This window comes from Atractosteus spatula, chromosome 25, assembly GCF_055471065.1.
Source record: "Atractosteus spatula isolate fAtrSpa1 chromosome 25, fAtrSpa1.hap1, whole genome shotgun sequence".
In the NCBI taxonomy this organism is placed as follows: Eukaryota; Metazoa; Chordata; class Actinopteri; order Semionotiformes; family Lepisosteidae; genus Atractosteus; species Atractosteus spatula.
Window position 1 is genome coordinate 1,010,009 of NC_142730.1, and position 19,895 is coordinate 1,029,903.

The 19,895-nt window shown below is 59.6% G+C and overlaps 2 protein-coding genes across 5 annotated transcripts in view; one reads left to right on the plus strand and one right to left on the minus strand.

The window, feature by feature from the left end:
• Positions 1 to 15,541, minus strand: part of kmt2bb (lysine (K)-specific methyltransferase 2Bb) — a 45,264-nt gene extending 29,723 nt beyond the window's left edge. For 2 of the 4 annotated variants that reach the window (XM_088905248.1, XM_088905247.1), the window contains exons 1-11: positions 15,226 to 15,541; positions 11,337 to 11,415; positions 4,985 to 8,599; positions 4,463 to 4,674; positions 3,873 to 3,998; positions 3,617 to 3,773; positions 3,316 to 3,541; positions 2,877 to 2,941; positions 2,359 to 2,622; positions 2,136 to 2,245; positions 211 to 321 (exon numbers count right to left, since the gene is read on the minus strand). In XM_088905248.1, the coding sequence (XP_088761374.1) occupies positions 211 to 321; positions 2,136 to 2,245; positions 2,359 to 2,622; positions 2,877 to 2,941; positions 3,316 to 3,541; positions 3,617 to 3,773; positions 3,873 to 3,998; positions 4,463 to 4,674; positions 4,985 to 8,599; positions 11,337 to 11,415; positions 15,226 to 15,525 (5,265 nt within the window). In that variant the 5' untranslated portion in view covers positions 15,526 to 15,541. Of the gene's footprint in view, positions 1 to 210; positions 322 to 417; positions 661 to 2,135; positions 2,246 to 2,358; positions 2,623 to 2,876; positions 2,942 to 3,315; positions 3,542 to 3,616; positions 3,774 to 3,872; positions 3,999 to 4,462; positions 4,675 to 4,984; positions 8,600 to 11,336; positions 11,416 to 15,225 lie in introns of all 4 variants that reach the window. The other 2 variants (XM_088905250.1, XM_088905249.1) reach the window with 2 other exon arrangements.
• A 1,728-nt stretch (positions 15,542 to 17,269) lies between these two features.
• On the plus strand, positions 17,270 to 19,855 carry psenen (presenilin enhancer, gamma-secretase subunit). Its single transcript, XM_088905283.1, has 4 exons — positions 17,270 to 17,491; positions 17,951 to 18,084; positions 18,362 to 18,466; positions 18,756 to 19,855. The coding sequence occupies exons 2-4, from the start codon at positions 18,024 to 18,026 to the stop codon at positions 18,893 to 18,895; spliced, it is 306 nt and encodes a 101-aa protein (XP_088761409.1). The 5' UTR covers positions 17,270 to 17,491; positions 17,951 to 18,023; the 3' UTR covers positions 18,896 to 19,855.
• Positions 19,856 to 19,895: the final 40 nt, after the last annotated feature.

Here is a 19,895-nt window from a genome sequence, read left to right on the forward strand (position 1 = left end):
CAGCCTCGCACCTGGGTTCACCGCACCTCCGCAGCGATTATTACAGTTCCGGCGATACGCCAGAACTCACAGGTCGAAACCTGTGCGATTTTCCAGCCCCCAGCATGTGGGAGAAACCAGATCCGACGAGCCGATGGACGCCAGAGACCAGGAAACGGGCCGGGAGAGAGAGAGAGAGACGGACAGCAGACGGGACAGGAAGAGGCTGACCTTGAAGTCGACGCGGATCTTGTGCGAGGGCTCGGAGGGCTCTTTCTCCCTCTGGGCAAACCCGTTGGCCAGAGCTGCCAGCACACTGGGTGGGGTCTGCTCCAGGGGGCTCTGGGGGAGAGGGAGACAGCGAGCGTCAGGCCTAGAGCTACCTTGCGCCGCCTCCTCTGCCACCACCCCCACGCACTCCACTGATGCTTTAGCCACCTTGTCACCTCCCTCCACCTCCCGCTCCTCGGGTTCGGGCTCGGTCTGCTGGCCTTCTTCCAGCGGCCCAGCCTCCTGCTCGGCCTGCGCAGACGACCGCCCTGTCTGCGCAGACGACCGCCCTGTCTGCGCATCACGCTCTGTTTGCGGGCACTGCTCCTGCAGCAGAGCCAGCTGCTGCTCCTTCTCCTGCTGCTGCTGCTGCTGCTGCTGCTGTCCTTGCCGAGGTGCCTGCGGGATGGACTGTTAAAGCGAAAGCAAAGCAGGGGCGTTACACAGCAAAGCCGCTCACAGCAACAACCAAAACAAACAGGAAGACGGGAGGCAGCGCAGAGATCAGACCCAGGAGCGAAGGAAGCTGAGGAGTGAGAGAAAGCAGAGCAGAGCCAGGCGTGCCACACACAGGGCGGGTGAGCAGGGGGGCCCCCCCAACACTGAACCCCCACACACACAGGTGTGCGCACCTGTCCATGCAAGGAAAGAGTCAGGTTAATAATTCAGACGGTCCGATCAGGGATGGAGGGGTCGAACCACACTAGACCCGACTCGAGACGACGGCCTCCGAGCTCGATCGTCAGACCGATCGCTGGAGTCGCAGGAAGACAGGAAAACTGTGGAGCGCGACCGGGACTCCGCACAACGGCTCTCCGGCGGGCTCTGGACAAAGAGCTTTCACAGGGGCTACAGCCGACATCTTTACTACCGCAGGCGGATGTCGGGCGTTTGAAGGTCTTTTCCGCAGAACGTTTTACAGAGCCTTGATATCTGAAGAATTAACAGTCTTCAGGAAAGACTACACAGTGTTCTCCATCCAGGCTGTCGTCTATGAGCTCAATGGTATCAACCAGTTCCCTCCATCCCTGAGGCACAGTCACTAATGAGCACAGAACCAGTGCTCCTGTATCAACCAGTCACAGTACTCCCACTCAGCCCCGCCATCTACAGTCAGAGTAACACGCAGGCAGGTCGTATAACGTTTCCTATAATAATACCTCTGTCTCAATCAGTGTCCTTCAAGTCAAACAGGACTAAACCTGAACCACTGGACCAGCTGGTGCCCCTAAGCTAACAGGACTAAACCTGAACCACTGGACCAGCTGGTGCCCCTAAGCTAACAGGACTAAACCTGAACCACTGGACCAGCTGTTCTGCCTCTGGGGGGAAAGCAGTACAGCAACACTGTGAAACAGGAGCACAGTTCTGAGCCACGTGCCGCTAGCTCTCGACCCTGTGTGTTAGTGAGTCAGTACAGTGCACGATGCACAGAGTGCCTCGACCAAAGAGTGCTACATCCACCCACTCAGAAACTCTCCAGGGGTCTCCAACAGATCTGCAATGCTAGTTTCAAAGAAAGGAGAGAAGTGTATAATTTCACAATCCCACAAAAAGTCAAGAGTCACAGGTGAGGGGTTGCTTTGCTCATGGCTCCCCAAACTAACACAACTATTTCCTGCAAATCCGGTCATGAGAGCCCCGGCGCTGGGTGGCTGTATGACAGAATATCCCAGCGTCAGGTGAAGAGTGAGAACTGTGAGTCCCCCCTGCCCCCCAGGACAGTTATCGTTAACGCCAGAAGAAAAGGCAGAACAGGTCTTATTAAAGGGTCAACACTGATCAATCCAGGGACAGAGAAAACGGGATCTTTAGGAACTCCTGGAGTGCTTTCCAAGCAGGTGAACCCCTTTCCCACACCCCCACCCCCCAGAGCGCACTGTTACCTTGTCGGAGCGCCGGCGGCTGGGCTGGCTCCTCTGGCCCCCCCGGCGCTGCTTCGCGCTGTCCTCCGACTGCTCGTCGTCGTCCGGAATGTCGTCCAGGGGGATGAAATCTGTTTTCGGACAAAGGAGACGGGAGGGAGAAAGGGGGTTGAGAAAGGCAAGTCTCTCGCGCACGAGCCCGGACAGCCCCCGGAGACTCGCCCCCGCCCCCGACCCGACCCACCTGCGCTGCGGTGAGCGCTGGCCCGCCGGCGGCCGGGCGAGGACGCGGAGGAGTGGCTCGCCGGCAGGTCGGCCTCCGAGTCGTCCGAGTCCAGCAGGTCGAAGTAGGAGCGCTGCTTGGCGCAGCGGCGCGGCTGCTTCCTCACCGAGCTGCCCTGCTCGTCCGAGGGGGGGGCCCCCGTCGCCGGGGACGACCGGGCCCCCTCCCCCTCCTCCTCGCTGGACTGGTACACGCTGAGGGACGAACGCCGGCGTTTCCCCAGGACTGCAGGGGGAGACAGCACAGAGAGTGGGATGTCAGACTCCTGTCAGGCCTTCGTCATTATTTCTCCCAAGAATCGCAGGTTTATAAAAGTTTTAACTGCATAACAAGATTAACACTGCACTGAGAGAGAGAAGGGTAAATACAGACACACTGGACACGAAAGTACACTAAATTGCAGTTTAAACAGTTAATCAGACTGGAGTAACACTGACACCTAGGGGCCACACGACGGAGGTGCGAGCTGCCAGACTTACTCTTGGTGACTCTGGCTCCCTGTCGCATCAGCTTTCTCTGCTCTATCTGATCACATTTCTTTAACCTGGAAGGAGCAAGAAAAATAAAAAAAAAGGCAGAATTAAGCCTGTATACAGTTTTGTTTTTTTTGAAAGATATGTTTCTTTCCCCCCAATCTACGGCCTGGGTGGCAGGCAGGCTTCTTCACCAGCTGTGCATCCAGGGATCACCGCGCAGCCTGCGGCCTCCGAACCCGCCCACTCGATACCACGCCGGAGCGCTCGTCAGCGACCCAGTTCAGCTCGGCCCCTGCTGGCAGCCGGGGGGGACGGGCGGAGCAGATCCGACCGCCCCGGGAGGCAGCCCGCAGGGAGCCTGCGCCTCGACAGGAGCCCATCGCTCTCGCTCCCCCGCGCGGCCCGCTGCAGGAGAGAGGCCCAGCGGGGCGGCGGCACTTACACGCAGCACTGGCGCTTGGTGTTGGGGCCCCCGAACTTGGGCTTGTCCAGGCAGTTCATGCACTTGGCGCAGTCCTCCACGTGCAGGCAGCCCTTGCACGTCCCGCAGCGCCGGGACCGCAGGCCCAGCGGGCCGAACCCGCCGCGCCCGCCGGCCGACCGCCGCGGCCGGGGGGGCTTCTGATCCGGCACCACGGGGCTCTCCGGCTCCGAGGGGGACCCCACATCTGTCGTAAGAAGAGGGGTGGGGTTAGCGCTCGGGAGGAGGGTGGGTGCGGAGGGCGGTGCTGGCGGCGGCTCACCTTCGGCAGCGGGCGAGGGCGCGATGCCCTCCCTCTCGTGCAGCGGCAGCGCACTGAGCCGCGGGATGTCGTCGGGCACCATGGCGCGCGGCTGTCCCAGCACCACCGCGGCGTCGCGGCACACGTGCTTGATCCTCGGCCCTCCCCGCGGCGCCTCCTGCTGACACACGGGAGCAGAGCGGTCAGGGGCACCGCACTTCCGGCGGGCCCCGCAGAGACCCCCCCCCGAGCGAGGGGCCCCCCTCCCCTCTCGTACCTGGGGCACGTTCTCGTCCTGCGGGGGCGGCTCCTCCACAGGCGCCCTCTGCTTCCTCACCACCTTCCTCCTCTTCAGCCCCAGCGCGGCGTCCCTGGAGCCCACGGTCCCTGAGCCCGGCAGCAGCTGCCAACAGAGCAAGGTTCAGAAGCAGCCCCCCTTCTGAAGTAATTATTACTATTTCAGTATCCACACTTTACATCCACATGTAAATATTCTTATTAGAACTCAACTCAATAAGAAAAAGTTTAGGGAAAAACTATCCACTAGTTCACATGAAAGCTTATTTCAAAGTTTCACAGTCGTTTAACCAACAAGCAGACAGGTCACCGGGGTCACAGAGGGGCAGGGGGGATTCTGACCACTGGACAGGTCACTGGGGTCACAGAGGGGCAGGGGGGATTCTGACCACTGGACAGGTCACTGGGGGGTCACAGAGGGGCAGGGGGGATTCTGACCACTGGACAGGTCACTGGGCGGTCACAGAGGGGCAGGGGGAGGTGGGGTCACTCAGCTGGGGGGATTCTGACCACTGGACAGGTGACTGGGGTCAAAGAGGGGCTGGGGGAGGTGGCACCGGCTTCCCACACCTGAGAGGACTTGAGCTGCTTCTGCTGGTCGATCTTGATCAGCTGCACCTTGGCCCTCTTCAGCAGGTGGAACATCCTCTTGTTGGCGCCGGTGAGCCGGATCTTGTGGGAGGTGCCGCTCTCCTCCACCACCACCCGGTCGCCCTCCGTGCTCGGGTCCTGCTGGGACTCTCCCGGCGCCGTGCCCGACAGGCTGGGCGCCCAAGGCTCTCCTTCGCCCAGACGTGGGTAAAAAAACGAGGAAAAAAAGGACACAAAACCAGCAACACTCAGAAATAATCACCTCCACTGCTGCCTTTTTTCTCTGAAACGCAAGATGGTCCCTCCCACAGATAGGTCTGATTCTGAGCATTTGTTTATCTGCTTTTCCCTGGTATGTGCTTGGTATCCCAAATTCCGACGGCGCAGGAAACTATCTTGTCAGTAAGCTCTGAAATGCACAGACACGACGTAGGCAAGCAAAGACACGGACTCTGGACAAGCACAGTGCATCGCGCGGCTCAAGCAAAAGACAAAACCTACCTTCTCCTTGCGCGGAGAGCTCGGAGGAGTCTGCAGTATCCACGCCGGCCTGGTCCTTTTCCTCCTGCTCCTCCTCCTCGTCGTCGTCGTCTCCCTGCGGCAGGGCGTCGCAGCCCAGCGGGCGCACACGCACACGCACGGCGACCTTGCGCACCACGCCGGGCGAGTCCAGGTCCTCGATCTTCAGCTTGGCCCGCTCTTGCAGCTCCGCGTCCGAGCCGCCTGCCGGGGACGGGCTGGGGGGGGCGCGACTGAGCCCCAGCTCCGGGGAGCCCCCGCCCGCCTCTGCCCCCGGCTCGGGGCTGGAGGCGGGAGACGCCGGGTCCGCGGCCCGCCCCCTCGGCCCCTCCCCTGCGGGCCTGTGCTTCCTGCCAGTGCGGCCCGTCAGCTTCTTCAGGGACTCGCAGATCTTGCCTTGCGAGGAGCCGGGGTCGAGCTGGGACGCCGGCTCCAGCAGCGCGGCGCCGTCGGGGGAGGCCAGGGGGTCCGGGAGGCTCTTTGCCTGCGGCACCGGAGACGCACCTCTCGGTTTGGCCAGAGTGTAGACCTCCCCGCCGCCGGACGCTGTCAGCACGCTCCACCTGAAGCTGGGCTCGCGCAGCAGGGACCTGCGCTTCTCTGGGAGCGTGTGGTCTGGGGCTGGGCTGTCCGAACCGGGCTCGGAGTCCGGGTCAGGCGTCGCTGCTCCCGGCTCCTGCTCCTCCTCCTCCTCCTCCGTAGCTCCCGGGTCGGACAAGCCCCCTCCCGAAACAGCCCCATCGCCTTCTGCTCCAGGGCCCGGATCGGGCAGGAACGGGGCCGCCCCGTCCCCCTCCGCCTCCTCGAGCTTAATCCTGGGCAAGCGCGGGTGGCCCCCCGGGTGGTGGGCTTTCTTCGGGGAGTGCCTCCGCGGCAGGACGGACATGCCGTCGTCGTCCATGAAGCGCTTGGGCGTCTTGATGACCCGGGAGGAGCGGGCGCTGACCACGGGCATGATGAAGTGCCGGATGTTCTTGAGGAACCTGGACTTGCCGCGCTGGAGGTCCCTGCAGGCGGGGTGCGGCTCCTCCCCGCCCTCCTTCTCCGCCTTGCAGAGGAGCTGCTGGGCCAGCTCGCGCTCCGCCTGCTTGGCCAGGGACGGCGGCCGCCCGCGGGGCCGCTTGGCGCCCAGGAACATCAGGGCGGAGGAAGCCGGCTTCCTTCTGTACTTGGCCTTCAGGATGCCCATCAGCTTCGGGCTGGTCGGCGCGGACGTGGCGGCCGGGAGGCCTTCCTCACCGGCCGCCGCGGGCGCAACGGCAGCCTTCCTCTTCACCCTGCGGCCGATGTGGGGCCTGCGCCTCCTGCCGTGCTTGAGGGGCTTTGCCGGCAGGTCAGGCTGCTGCTGCTGCTGCTCTTCCTCCTTCTCCTCCGACGCAGGAGGCTCCAGAACCAGGACCTCTCCCTCTCGCGTCTCCTCGTCCGCCGCCTTCTCGACCGGGGGCTCCGGCTCCGGAGGGGCGGAGACCGGCGGCTCAGGCGCCACCGTCTCCGAAGCCTCTGCCGGCGGCGGGGGTCCCGTTTCCCCCTCCTGCGCTGGGGGCGCAGGTGCAGGCGTCGGCGCGGGCGCGGGGCGCACTTTCTTGGAGCGCCGCCTCTTTCTCGGGGCGCCGCCCGCGGGGGCGGGGTGGGTCTTCTCCACCAGCGCGTCGATCGCGGGCAGCAGCACGTGGACGGCGGGCAGGGCGAGGGGGCTTTCCGTGCGCGGCTTCTGCACCGCCCTGGACCTGCGCTTGCTGTTGGACCAGGGCCGGTGCCCCCGCCTCTTCCTCGGGGAGCCTGCGGGGGAGCCCAGCTTCGCCCTGGGAAGAGGGGGAGGAGGAGGGGGAGGGGGAGGCGGAGACGGAGGGGAGGAGGAGGTGGGGGGAGGTGGAGAAGGGGGAGGAAGGGGGGCCGGCTCCACCTGCGTAGGCTGCTCTCCTGGGGCTTCCTTGCTGCTCCCCGAGCCCGTGTCTGGCTCCGCGAGCTCGGGCCGGATCCTCTCGATCAGGAGCGAAGGCTGCATCCTGCTGCACTGCTCCGGGGAGAACGGCAGGAGGACGGCGGGGGGCTCCCCCAGGGGCTCCTCCCCGGCGCCCTCTGGCCCGCGGGCCATCCTCGCTTTCCTCTTGGCCGAGGAGCGCCGCTTCCGGCCCGGCCTGCTCGGCGGCGCTGCGGACCCCTTTCCTCGGGCCTCCTCTTCGGGACAGGCGATCACCCACTTCTCGCTGGGCTGCGGTGTGTCCTGGGTGTCCTGGGGCTCCTGGGGCCCCTGGGGCCCCTGGGGCGGGCTCTCCGGCACCCTCGTGGCCTTGCCCTTCCCCTTGACCAGCGTCAGCGTCCAGACGAACTTGCTCTGCTTCTTCCGCGAGGAGCCCTTGGCGTCACGGCCCGACCGGGCCCGGGCGGAGCTGGCCAGCAGGGCCTTGGGGTTCCTCACGCGCTTCAGCTTGAGCCCGGGGATCCCCAGCTCGGGGCCCTCCGCGGCCGGGCTGCGGCTGCCGGCTTCGGGGGTCGGCTCGGGGAGCTGCGGTGGTCCTGCAGGGCAGGCTGCGGGCTCCCCGGCCGGCGGTTCGAGCGCAGCGGCGGCGGCGGGGGCCAGGCTCGCCACTTTGCCAGCTCTCCTCCAGTGCGCCCTCGCGGCTCGCTTTCCCTTGCCCCTCCGTCCCGGCGGTCTCCCCTCGGTCTTCCTGCCCCCCGCTTCCAGAAGGGGTGCCCCCGCACTGTCGGCACCATCAGCGCTCCTGAGCTCGGAGACGGCCTCCGGCTTTCCGTCTTCCGGACAGGACTTCGCCCTCTTCCACCGGGACTTCGGCCCGGGCCTCGCGGCTTCCGACATCCCCTCGGCCATCCGGCCCAGAATCTCCGGGTCGGCACATGCGGCGCTGTCCGTCTTCCCGCGGTCGGACCTGGGCCCTCTCCGCCTGCCGTCCAGCTTCAGGCAGGGCCTGCCCCTCTCCAACCTTTGGCTTTCGGCCGCCTGGGCGACGCCCACGGCGTTGTCGCTCCTGCCTTCCCCCGCGGAGAGCGGCCTCCTGCCCCTGCCCCGCGCCCCCTGCGGGACCCTGCCCGGCCTGGGGGCGCGGCCGCCCCTCTGCTGCTCCGGCCGTCTCCCGGTCTTTAATTTCACGTGGGCGCTGGACAGCTGGGCCCCTTGGATTTTCCTGGCTTTCGACACGAACTTGAACCCGGCCACCTTCAGCTTCTGCTTCTTCTCCGTCTTGCCGCGGGCCGCCGGCGCGGACGCCTTCCTGCCCGTCTTCCTGGCGACCAGCCGGATGGTCAGCCGGGGCTTCGCCGCACCGCGGCCCCGCCCCCGCGCGTAGGGCGGTGCGGCGGCGGCCTTGGGCGCCCGGCGGCGGGGGGAGGCGGCGGCGGCTGGAGATGAGCCCCACTTCCTCGCCGTCTTCGCGGCGGGAGCTCTCGCCCCTCCGGTCGTGCTCTTCTTCTGCGGCCTGCCGACCGGACGCTTCTGAACCCGGGGCGGAGAATCCTTCCTGGCCCCCCGCCTGGGAGCGCCGGCCGCCGCGGCCGCCTCGGCCCTCGGGTCTGTCGGGTCTGGGGTGGGCAGAGGTTTCTCGCGCGTCTGTCTGGACCACTTGGCACGGGGAGCTTTGCCTGGCGAAGAGGGGAGGGGCGAGTGAACAGAGCGTTTGTGAAAAGGGCCAAAGTCTCAAAAACAGCGAACACTTATTTGCAGTTTCCCTTCCATCGGGAAGGGCAATGGCCTCCGGGCCCTCCCGAGGCATCGGAATTTCACTACAAACGCGCTTTTAGTTTAACTGCTTCATAAGCCGGTTGACTAATTAACAAGATCGCTACAGAGCTGCATCAAGCATTGCAACGAAGGAGACTGGGGCCGACATGTGGAGCCCTGGTGCACACGAGTACACGAGTTTGTCGGCGTCCACCAAACTCACAGGCAGCCAGACTAAGCCTCGGGTAATTCGGATCGGCTCTCTCCTGCTCCGGCTGCTGGGAAGGCTGCGGGACATCCCTGCTTTTCTCTACACCCCCCCCCCCCCCCCCCTCCATCCCAGCCTCAAAATCAGGCCAACTGCGAGCTTGAGGAACGCTCTGGGATGAGACAAACCGCCCTCCCTGAAATAAATCTTTGGCAACACTAATTCATCAGACATGCCAACAAAGCTCTAATAAGCCACCCACCGTGTGAGCACAGGGGTGCTGAGTAGAGAGCAAGCGAATGGGCTGCGTGTTTAAAGCCCTGCTCCTGTGGTCTGTCCGCCTGCGCAGACGCAGACACCTGCGCAGGAAGTCTGGCACTCGAGAGCCACAGCTGCTCAGAGACGCACACGGAGGGTCGCACAGGAACGCACACGCTAACACGGCAACCCAGACACGTGCACGCAACCAGGCCTACCACGCACATAAGACAAAACCGAGATAGTCAAGCTCAGCTCTCTATACGCGTGCAAAACCACAGGCACACTTACTCTTACCCTACCGAGCCACCCCCATCGCAGACCCTGTGGCAGCCTGGATCCAGCAGCCTGTTACTTCTCACCCCCTCGAACACTTCAGTCTCACTCGAATGCGATTTAAACTCCAAGTCAAAGAGCTCTGCTGTCTGAAGAATTACAGGACCTCCAAAGTAACAACCAGCAGAGCTCTCCCTCCCTCTCACGGCGACACTCCAGAGGAGGGTCTGGGAAAACCACACTGGGCAATCGGTGTTCAGGGGGGAGCGGGCGTGAGTCTGAACAGCAGCCTGTCCGCCGGACGCCCAGCCCAGGCTGGTCCTTCAGGAGGCACGCGCCACGCCCGATCCGCCACCCCCCTCTCCCCCCCGCGGGCTCCTACTCCTCTTCCCAGCGCGGCTGTCCTGTGAGTTCACTCCGGTCGAAGGGAACTGCTCTCTCCTGGGTGTGTCTGCACCCGCGCTCAATTTGCTCCGGTCCAGGACTGACTAACCCAGCTGCGCTGGGGCAGACTGCGATCATCACACACACCCAGCGCTGCACTTACTTCACTGCTCTCTTAAGAGCAGGAAGGCAAAAAAGGGCGACTTTTTTAAGACCTCGGGAACAAATCTGAAAATTCTATTTTCGGTTTATGAATTTACACCACGAGAACAGTTTTTCTCAAGTCGCAGCTTTCGGAAACAGAGGGATGGGTGTGCTGTGCTGAGGTGTCCAGGGCTGTTATCGGGGGATAGAAAATAATTAGACTACACGCCTCTGTAACAACACAGCTTCCTTGCTCTGACAGAAGTCCTTTCTGTGATTCGGCTCAGCATAAAAGCCAGGAGATGCACAAAACCACAAGCTGCTTGAACTGCGGTCTCCCTCGCCAACCACAGACTTACCGTGGATGGTACGTAGTGGGGTACATGTGAAATCGGGGGTCAGACTCCCACGGCTTGAGCTATACTCATCAGCAGCTGACATAACCTGCCGATACCTCCCTTAAAATCAAGGACCCTATAACAGGAATAATAATATATAGCATATAACTCGCCACTGGACCAGCTGTCCTCCTGGTGTAACAGGACTGGACCTGAACCACTGGACCAGCTGTCCTCCTGGTGTAACAGGACTGGACCTGAACCACTGGACCAGCTGTCCTCCTGGTGTAACAAGACTGGACATGAACCACTGGACCAGCTGTCCTCCTGGTGTAACAAACCCTGAACCTGAATCTAATGGCAGTTTAATCACTTTCCCTCAAAAACACAATCTCAGGGCTGAATTTCTGAAATGCTCCTTTATAACTTTCTGTTGCTGACTAAACTAGACGCAAACTTATTTAAAGGAGTCAAGCGTTTTTTCTGCTCTTACTAAACATGCTTACATATAAAAAATAACGTATCAGAGCTTAGGCCAATGACAATTCTCAACAAACTCACTAAGAGGAAAACAGCCTTTGTCCAACTTGGAACATGACATGATGATGTAAAGCTACAAAAGCTACACGTTACACTATTACATAATTAACAATACACACAAATATCAAATTTCTACTATTAACATTACTATACTGCGGCTTCAAAAGGAACGATATGCATCTCATATAGCAGTGTGGCTGCAAATTCATTCCAAAAACGCTTGCCGTCACTAATAAAGCAGCAGCCACGCAGAGGATGCAGAACCAACCGCTTTCTGCACAACACCTCTGATAAAGATGCAGCGCCAAGGCTTCAGATTACCAATGGCACTTCATCTTCACAGATAAAACAGCGAACAAAACAGCAGCAGGTCTCGCCTCCCCGTTTTTTCAACACGTTTTTAATAAGAGGAAGTTCTCGGTCTGCGGGGCTACCCGTCGGCACGGAACCTCGGATCGGGGGGCACCTGGGAAAGAGCTCCCGCGCTCCGGCCCCGGGGATCATACTTACCCCTGCCGGGGAGGTGTCCCGAGCGCAGCGGGCTCCGGGCGGCCAGGCACTCCGGCTCGAACCCTCGGAACTCGTCACCCTGCGAGAGACGGGACAGGATCGTCAGGGAGGGCGTTAAAACCGCACAGCGCGCCGAGTAAGACTGGACTGGGAACGCTGGGAAACAGCGCACTAAAAAAATGTGGCGTTATAATAACCCCGCTCCCGGATCAGTGCAGAGCAGGGTGACAGGAATGAGCGGAGATGCTTTAATACAATCAATACAGACAACATCAGGCAACACTTCATCATTTCCATCAAGGTGTAAATAGCACTGTTTCTAACATCAGAACGCAGAGGACGGTACAGAGCACAGCCGCACAGCAAGAACCACAGACCAGAGATGGGGCTAATGCGAGGACAAGCTTTGAGCATGACACCGGGTCCAGGTCAGGTACTGACTGTCTGCGAACTGGGCTGGATTCACTAGGGGGGCAGCGTACAGAGGGACAGCCACACCTTGAAGCACAACCATTCGGGGAAAAATAAATAAAAGCTTTTAATCCAGCATTCAATCTTCCAGACAAACGTGTTAGTTTACAAAGCCCGTTCTTTATACGCATTAATTTAAAAAATGTTTCAGCCAACAAGGGCCATGTAGTAAAAACACTCGCCCCAATGTTATTCATAATTGAAAAAAAACAAGCTGACACGCTGTATCTCTTCACAATAAGGGAAGGCTTCAGGGAAAGGACTTCTGGGACACTCTTGTCCGCTCCATTCCACGGACAGATGAGCTCATGAAGGGACCCGATCGAACTCTTCAAAACCCTCAGGGGCGGCGACACAGTGCGCCCAGCTCTCGCGGCTTCTTCAGTTTGCGGACATTAAGGGGGAAGGCGTTTAAAGGCGAGGACAGAGCTTCTTTACACAAAGGGGTACGGGAGTGTGGAACAAAGCGCCCGGTCAACCACAGAGAGCGGGGCTTCTTTCACGAAACGGCTGGACGAGACCCTCGATCAGTCTGCAACAAGACGGAGCTAAGGGGGTCCTCCCTTCCGTGTCCCGTCTCAAATGGTGGAGGGAGGGGGCAGGAGTGTAGAGCCAGACTCCCGTCTCCCTCACAGACTGAGCGTCCTTCCTTAGTGTCCTTCCTCAAAGCGCCCACATGACAGCGCCCCACCTCCCGTGTCAGCCATACAGCAGGCAAGCTGGGGGGGGGGGGGGGGGAGGAAGCTCTTCAGCTCCCCAGTCAAAAAAAAAACGCCAAGTTGCAATCCGATCGGAGGAAGAGTGCCAGCTGTGCTTCCTTACTTTTAAGATGCAGGGGAGAGCAAACGATCTCAACCCACACGGCCCCCCTCCCTCGGCTGCACGGGCAGCCCTGGTCCCAGAGACCCGCGAACCGCCAGTGAGCAGAGGCCTGGCAAGCTCATCAGCACCTCTTCATTAAGACGCCAAGTCCACGGAGCTCTCCGGGCTCAGAATCACAGGCCCGCGGGCCGAGCCACTGCGCTCGTCTCGAGACCGAGGACAAACCACGGCACTGATGTCGACCGCAGGCGCGCGGGCGCCTCGGCGCGGTCCGGCAGCCAGGTCACAGACCTCTGGGAGACACGGATACAGGAGATCGATAAGCACAGCACACCGCGGAGTCGCCCCGTTCAAACTGGCACAGAGGTCCACACTCCTTCACTCTTCCTCAGGAGTGCCGGAGGGAGGAGGAGGAGGAGGAGGAGGAGCCCAGTGAGATCAGGAGCCCTTAGGCCCAGCCAGCCTGTGTGATATTTATTAGCTCATTGACCCCCGAGTCTCATGCTGCTGGTCTCGAAATAACACGGCTGGGCAGCTTGTTCTACCCTGCCGCCACTCTTTGTGTAAATACGCGCCTTCTCTTTACTGCTTTAAAGGGGAACAGAAACGCTATTTTTATTCCTCGGGGTTAGAAAGAACCGGCACTGAGGAGTGCATCTCAAACCACAACAACAGCTAAATGCACACAGTAACTTGTAACTTGCAAAACCTCCAAATTGACCTCACAAAATAGATGAAGTTTCCAGGTACACGCAGCGCCATGTTCCCGCAAGGTGAAGTGGCCCCTATTCCATTTGTAAACTTTTTCCGTACCATCAATACATTTAGTTTGTTAGTGAGATTTAATTCCCGGGCTGAGCAGATGCTGACTGGAGTTCCCCTTTAAACCTGCTGACCTGGGGCGCACACTGCCTGCAGCGATCTGGGCAAGGACCCTGCTCAAGAGAACAGCAGCAGCGCCCTCACCCAGAATTCGAACCCTTAACCTGCCCGCGACCAGTCCAGAGCCCCTGACCATACTGCTGCCTGCATGTGAACACTGGAACCTGTTTTGGACCAGATCATGTCAACCTGTGAACCAGACCCACTGACGGGGGTGATCAGAGTGCAGTACTGTACCACCTGGGACCCGAACCCGTGACCCTCCAGTGACAGGTGCAGAGCCCCGACTGATCTCCCACACTGCTGCCTGGCATGTCAGCACGGTAACCCGTCTTTATAAATCCATCAAGTCACCTGAGAACGAGTGCTTAACAGCGACAACCTGGGGCCCCGTTTATAAGCCGACCGGAGCGAGCTGAGAGCTTTACCCAGGAGACAAAAGAGGAAGGTCCCAGCTGGGATTTGAACCCGCAACCTCCCGATCCGGAGTCCAGAGTCCCTGACCTTTACTCCACGTTCCACCTCAGGCTGGGGGGGGACTCCCCTCCTTCCCCCCTGGGAAAAACCTGCCTCTCCCAAGGAAATTTGGATCTTACACCAACGAGCTTTTTTAAAAAGTTAAAGCAGTCGGGAATGCACAGATCATCCGCTGTAACTAGAGTGGATTTCTTTTAAATATCAAATAGCTACCCTAAATCGAGGAGTGGATTTGAATATTACAGTATGTCATGCAGATAAAATACCCCCCAGCACCACCACCAAGCAACACTGCCTTCAGTGCTTACAGCTCCTAAATACAGTGCAGAAAGGTGCGTGGGAGCCGGACCACCCCACGGTCCGAACACGACGCCAGGTGCGGGCCACTCGTGTCCGAGGGCTATGCAGCGAGTGCAGCTCAGGAAAAACCACAACAGGGGCCGCGGCGCATCTGCTGGGCTTCTTCTGTCGGGAGGGGACCTGAAACGCACCGGGGCTCGGTACCACCGCTGTCACCGCGGGCCAAACCGTGACCCCCAGCTCTAACCGGGGCCCACTCCCAGCTGGGCAAAAAAACACGCGGGGCACGGCGCCGTGTGCCCCCGCAGACCAACATCGCCCCGCGCTAGCCGCCAAAATAATAAAAAAAAAAAAGGCAACGAGATATCTAAACTTTTCTGAGCCATTGTGCCATTGGTCCAAGCCGGCAGCTGATGAGGAGTTGGGCGGCTAATACACGGGTGGGTTTTTTTTTTCTCATTTCACCGCCTCGATGAGCCACTTCCACGCACCGGCGTGGGCCGGCCACCTGCACGCTCACCGGCCGGTCTCTCTCGGAGGGGCGAGGGGCGGAGAGGGGGTCACCCAACCGCCCCCCGCAGCCCTCTCCGGGCTCGTCGCGTTTCCCTCCTTCACGCCGTTACCGCCCCCAGCTCGGCTCGGCGGCACCGCGGCCGCCCGGACAGCCAGCAGCGCGCCTCCCGCTCTCGCCTTACAGAGAGATCAACGGCTCGGCGGAGGGGGGAAATGACACAACACACACACACACAACCTCTCCACACAACAGCCGTGCGGGTGCGGGAGAGAATCCCTTCGCGGATCTCATCAGTAGCGGTACACACACAAACACACAAACACACACACAACACCTCTGCTCAGCGCAGACCGCGTATGAGCACCGCAGAAGCGCCACCGGCCTCCTCTCCCGCGGAAGGCAGCCCCCCCGGCCGCGGCTCACCTCCTCGCTGGAGCTGGAGCAGTAGCCGGCCTCCCGCCAGCGGCCGCGGTGCGCCGCCAGGCAGAGCAGGCGGGCGAGGGACGGGTCTTCGGCGGGCGCGGGTCCGAGGCTGCCGGGCCGCAGGCCTCCGGCGGCCGCCTCCCCGGCTCCCAGCGCCCCGCGCCCGATCTGCGAGCGCTTCTCCGACCTCAGCCGGCTGCGGGAGCCCCACGGCCGGCCCGGGAAGCGGCCCCGGGGCACGGCCGTGCCGTTCGGGCCTCCCCCAGCGGCCGCGGTCGCAGGTACCGCTGCCGCCATCATTAAAACTTCAACACAAACAACAGCTCGAGAGAGAACCGACGGCGCGGGGGAGACTAGAGGGGAAGGGCGCGAGGAGGGGGGGGGGTTAGCTCGTGGGAGCCAATGGCCGACTGGGAAACTGAGTTTTTTTCGGCGGCCCTACCACGCCAGAAATCTACACCAATACCTCTCTTTCCCTTCAAGTGCAAACCGAAACTAAAACCTGGGGGGGTTAAACGCCTTCGCCCGGTTGCTGCTGCGCCCGGATCTCCCATGCAAATAAATAAAACACGCGGTCTTCCAGGGTACCGGGGACGGGTGAGATCTGTGCACGCCGGAGCCGGATGGACTTCATTACCCAGTGGCCTCAGCGGTCGAGGCCCCGCTCGAGCTGGGGTGACGCCTCTGAACTACAACCCCCAGCGTGCACCAGTGCACTGTGTGCGCCCAGACTGTGCTGTGCCGGGTTTGACAGTCGAGGGGCTGTAGTTTCATGTTAATCTGCTCTTCACGGGCACAGTAAATAAAGAAGTGTACCCTGCTGTCATTTCATTTCCTGAAATTCCAAGTTCAAGTATGTACGTTTATATCGTTGCCTAATCAACCGCCGTGCGCTCGTCCAAATTCGAGAGATCAGGATTTTACAGAAGATTAGATATGACGCCGTTTCTTAAACAGGAGCAGCACCGAGAGTGTTTGGGAATCTCCTTCGGTTTGCGGGTGATGTCGTTTCCCGTCGTATTGCGTGCCTTTTCGCGGTGCCGTGAGAGCTCTCGTCGATTAAATGAAGGGGATCTTTAATTTAGTCGGCGAGGGCAGAGTGGGATTTAGCCAGGAGCCGCCTGCTCTTATAAGCAGCGCCAGGGGACCTTTACTGATCAAGTAGGAAGGACGTTGTCCTAACCCCTCACCGGAAATCTGCCATCTCCTCCAGCACAGTGTCCCTGATCACTAGAGCACCCAACCACCTGACAGCCCTGCCTCCCCCCCACCCGTTCTCTACCTGCTCCTTCCAGAGCAGGGTCTCGGGGGGCTGGAGTCTATTCCAGCACACAATGAGCACGAGGCAGGGTACACCCTGGACAGGACACCAGTCCATCACAGGACACACTCACACACCCTGGACAGGACACCAGTCCATCACAGGACACACACAGACACTCACACTCACACCAGGGCCATGTTTCCCAGAAGCCAATTAGCTCACCAGCACGCCTCTGGACTGTGGGAAGAAACACGAGCACCCAGAGGAAACCCACACGAGGCTGGGGAGAGCATGCAGACTCCACACAGACAGTGGAATTGAACCCAGGATCCCAGTGCTGTGAGGCAGCATTCCTGACCCCTGTGCAACTGTGCCCAGTTATTTCTTATTCAACACAGGTGTGATTTTCCTTCTTACAGCTGAGACTAACACTCCAACACTCAGTTCATTTGAGTCCTAAAGCATGCTGGGGGGGTAATTGACTTCTGGGTGTGAAAAACAGAAGACGCCAGACCAGGGGTGTCAGACTCCAGTTCCTGGCTTTTATTCCAACCTCAACCCTTAGTTTCCTGGTGGGACTAATTGATTGATTGATCGCATACTCATATCTTGGCCCCGATGTGTTTTATAAGTAACATTGCCTTTAACAAAGCGTTTTGAGCCATAAACTGTAATAGACCTAACATCCTGTGCATGGCTGACTAAGGAAATATTGAGGTTAATTGTTTATTTGATGACTGGAAGAAAACTCAGAGACACTTCCTGGAGGAAGCGAGTCTCACACCCTGCCTGCGTGACCTACAGAGCCCTCGCGCTCTGCGGCAGCAGAAATAAAACTACAACTCCCAGGCTGCATTGCGCCCTCAGCCCTCGTCTATAAGGAAGCGGAACCGAGAATCCAGAACTGTGTGTTTCTTGTTTTTTTGTGTTATGGAAGTGGAGAGCTGTTGTTCGTTTTCTGCCTGAGATCTTCGCTTTTCACTCATCAGCGGGCAAAAAAAGGTAAGCTCTTTAACGAGTACTCTTTTCAAGTAAAGCATGATATAGACGGTGCTGTTTCTACAGCCGACTAGGGTTGAGCTGCCCTGAGCGCCGTCGCGGGTCTAAGATCAGTCACGGGAGGTTGACGCCTTCATCTAAGGGCTGCTTTTGCTCTTGAGGAGGTTTGCAGTGAGCAGATGGTTCAGAGCGCGATATCGCGGCGATCTGTGGGCTGGTCTGGGAGATGGCGTGAATGTTAACCAGCCGAGAGAGAGAGAGAGAGAGACGGGTGACTCCGACGCGGGGAAAGTACCGGACACTCGGATCAGCGAGGAAACTGGCGTCCGGCTCTGCTGGAAGTTTTTCTACAGGTGGCCCCTGAAGCCGAGGGCCAGTTGTCGGATATCTAAACCGCTAAAATTTTACAAACTCTGCTTTTGTTTATTTTTGGATGGTTTTGTTTTTGTTTTTTTCCGAAAGCCACAGGCCGATCAGCAGGGCGACCACCCGGGAATCGGGAGGAGAGGCCGTCAGAGCGGCGCGACTTCTCGCCATGAACCTGGAGCGCGTCCCCAATGAGGAGAAGCTGAGCCTCTGCAGGAAATACTACCTGGGTGAGGGGGTGAGCGGGCAGCCTGGCGCTGGGCCCGACTCCGGCTTGACCACCGGCGCTGATCCACTGGAAGGACTCCCATCCACTCCACTCCTCTCTCCTCCCTCCTCTCTGTCTATCTTTCCCTTCTGTCTCCCCATCTCACTGACCTCTCTCTCTCTCTCTCTCTCCCCCTTTCCGCTCTCTAACACTTCTCCCTTCTTTCTTCCCCATCTCTCCTCTCCTTTCTCCCCTCTCTGACGCGTCTCCCATCTCCTTTCTCCTCTCCTGTGTCTCAGGGGGCTTTGCGCTGCTGCCCTTCCTGTGGCTGGTCAACGTGGTCTGGTTCTTCAGGGAGGCCTTCCTGAAGCCTGCCTACGCCGAGCAGCCCGCCCTCCGGAAGTGTGAGTATCCGCGGGGCGGGGACCCCTGCAGGCCTCCCAGTCTGTGGCGAGACGCTCTGCCCCTCTGGGGGGAGTTTGTGCGGTCAGGGGACGGGGGGCTGGCCGGAGGGGCGCATCCACCGCTCTTGGTGGGCTGGGGGGGGGGGCTGGTAACATGAAAACGCTGCAGTGTCTTTAACAGCCGGGCGAAGCCCGCGATCCGCGAGCCGAGATCTCCTCCTCCGTTCGCGGTCGCTGGGGGCGTCGTCCCGGCTGACCGCCTCTCTGCTTCCCCGCTCTCGACCCGCAGACGTGAAGCGGTCAGCGCTGGGGCTGCTGCTGTGGGTGGCCGTGCTGACCACCTGGATCACCATCTTCCAGCACTTCCGGGCGCAGTGGGGCGAGGTGGCCGACTACCTGTCCTTCACCATCCCGCTGGGCATCCCCTGACGCCGCCGGCGCGGGAGGGAGGGGCTCCTTCCGACCGGGAACCGCGCCCCTCTCTTCCGGGAGGCTGCAGTCCGGTCGGTCTGCGCTAGAGCAACCTTAGCCAATCGGAACGCCTCGGACTGTTCGCTCAAACGCCCGAGAGATTGGTTATCGACACCTCAGGCCTGGCTCGGTAGAGGAGCTCTTCACTCGATTAAAGGGCCCCACCTCTGATCACCTGCTGCCAACGGTACAAATTTAACCGAGTGTCCGTGGAGACGGCTCTCCCGGCCCTCTCCCTAGACTGGATCACGCCTGACGATCTCCGATCTTCTTGTGCGCAGACAGACGTAAGCGACTACCTACGTGGACGAAAAGGTGCTTTGTCCTGGAAATGAAAGGGTTAAGTGTGTATCCCTCCTCACCTCCACTAGTCAGGAATCTGCCGTCTTGCTTCTAATGCCAAGCTATAGCAAAGGTAGGGATGCAGCTGGATGTTTCAGCTGCTCTTTCCAGGAGCCCAGTGTTAATGGGAAATGAGCTGTGACTGATCATTTGGCTGTGTTCCTGAGAATCGGTTAAATGGTTTACTCGATCACTTGCTTAATTATGTGATTATTCCTACTCCTGAAGACCAGTTAACGAAGGGTTAGGGCTTAGTTAATTAATAGCTTAATTGACCCTTAATTGCCATGCTACTTTAAATCAATTAAACAATTAAGGTGTTGTTGGAATCAAAGACTCGGAATGCAAGGAAAACAGCCCAGGTTTCCTACCGCTGCACATTTCCAGGAATGGCATTCCGAATTTCTCCATTAGCAGAGAGATCAGGAAATTGTCAGACTAGTTTTTATTCTTCAAGTCTTGAGAATTTTTTTTTCTTTCTTTCACTTTGTTGCATTTTCATTTTCTCAATTTGTTTAACACTGAGGCTCTGTATGACTTTCTTAATCTTCAAATTAAACACTAACCTGTAAGTGCGATGGCGATTCTGGTTTTCATTCCACCAAAAAAGTATCGT

Coding starts and splice junctions, on each gene's coding strand:
- psenen (XM_088905283.1), top strand. CDS start 18,024: ATGAACCTGGAGCGCGTCCCCAATGAGGAGAAGCTGAGCCTCTGCAGG. Junction 18,085..18,361: donor CTGCAGGAAATACTACCTGG/GTGAGGGGGTGA, acceptor CCTGTGTCTCAG/GGGGCTTTGCGCTGCTGCCC. Junction 18,467..18,755: donor GCAGCCCGCCCTCCGGAAGT/GTGAGTATCCGC, acceptor CTCGACCCGCAG/ACGTGAAGCGGTCAGCGCTG.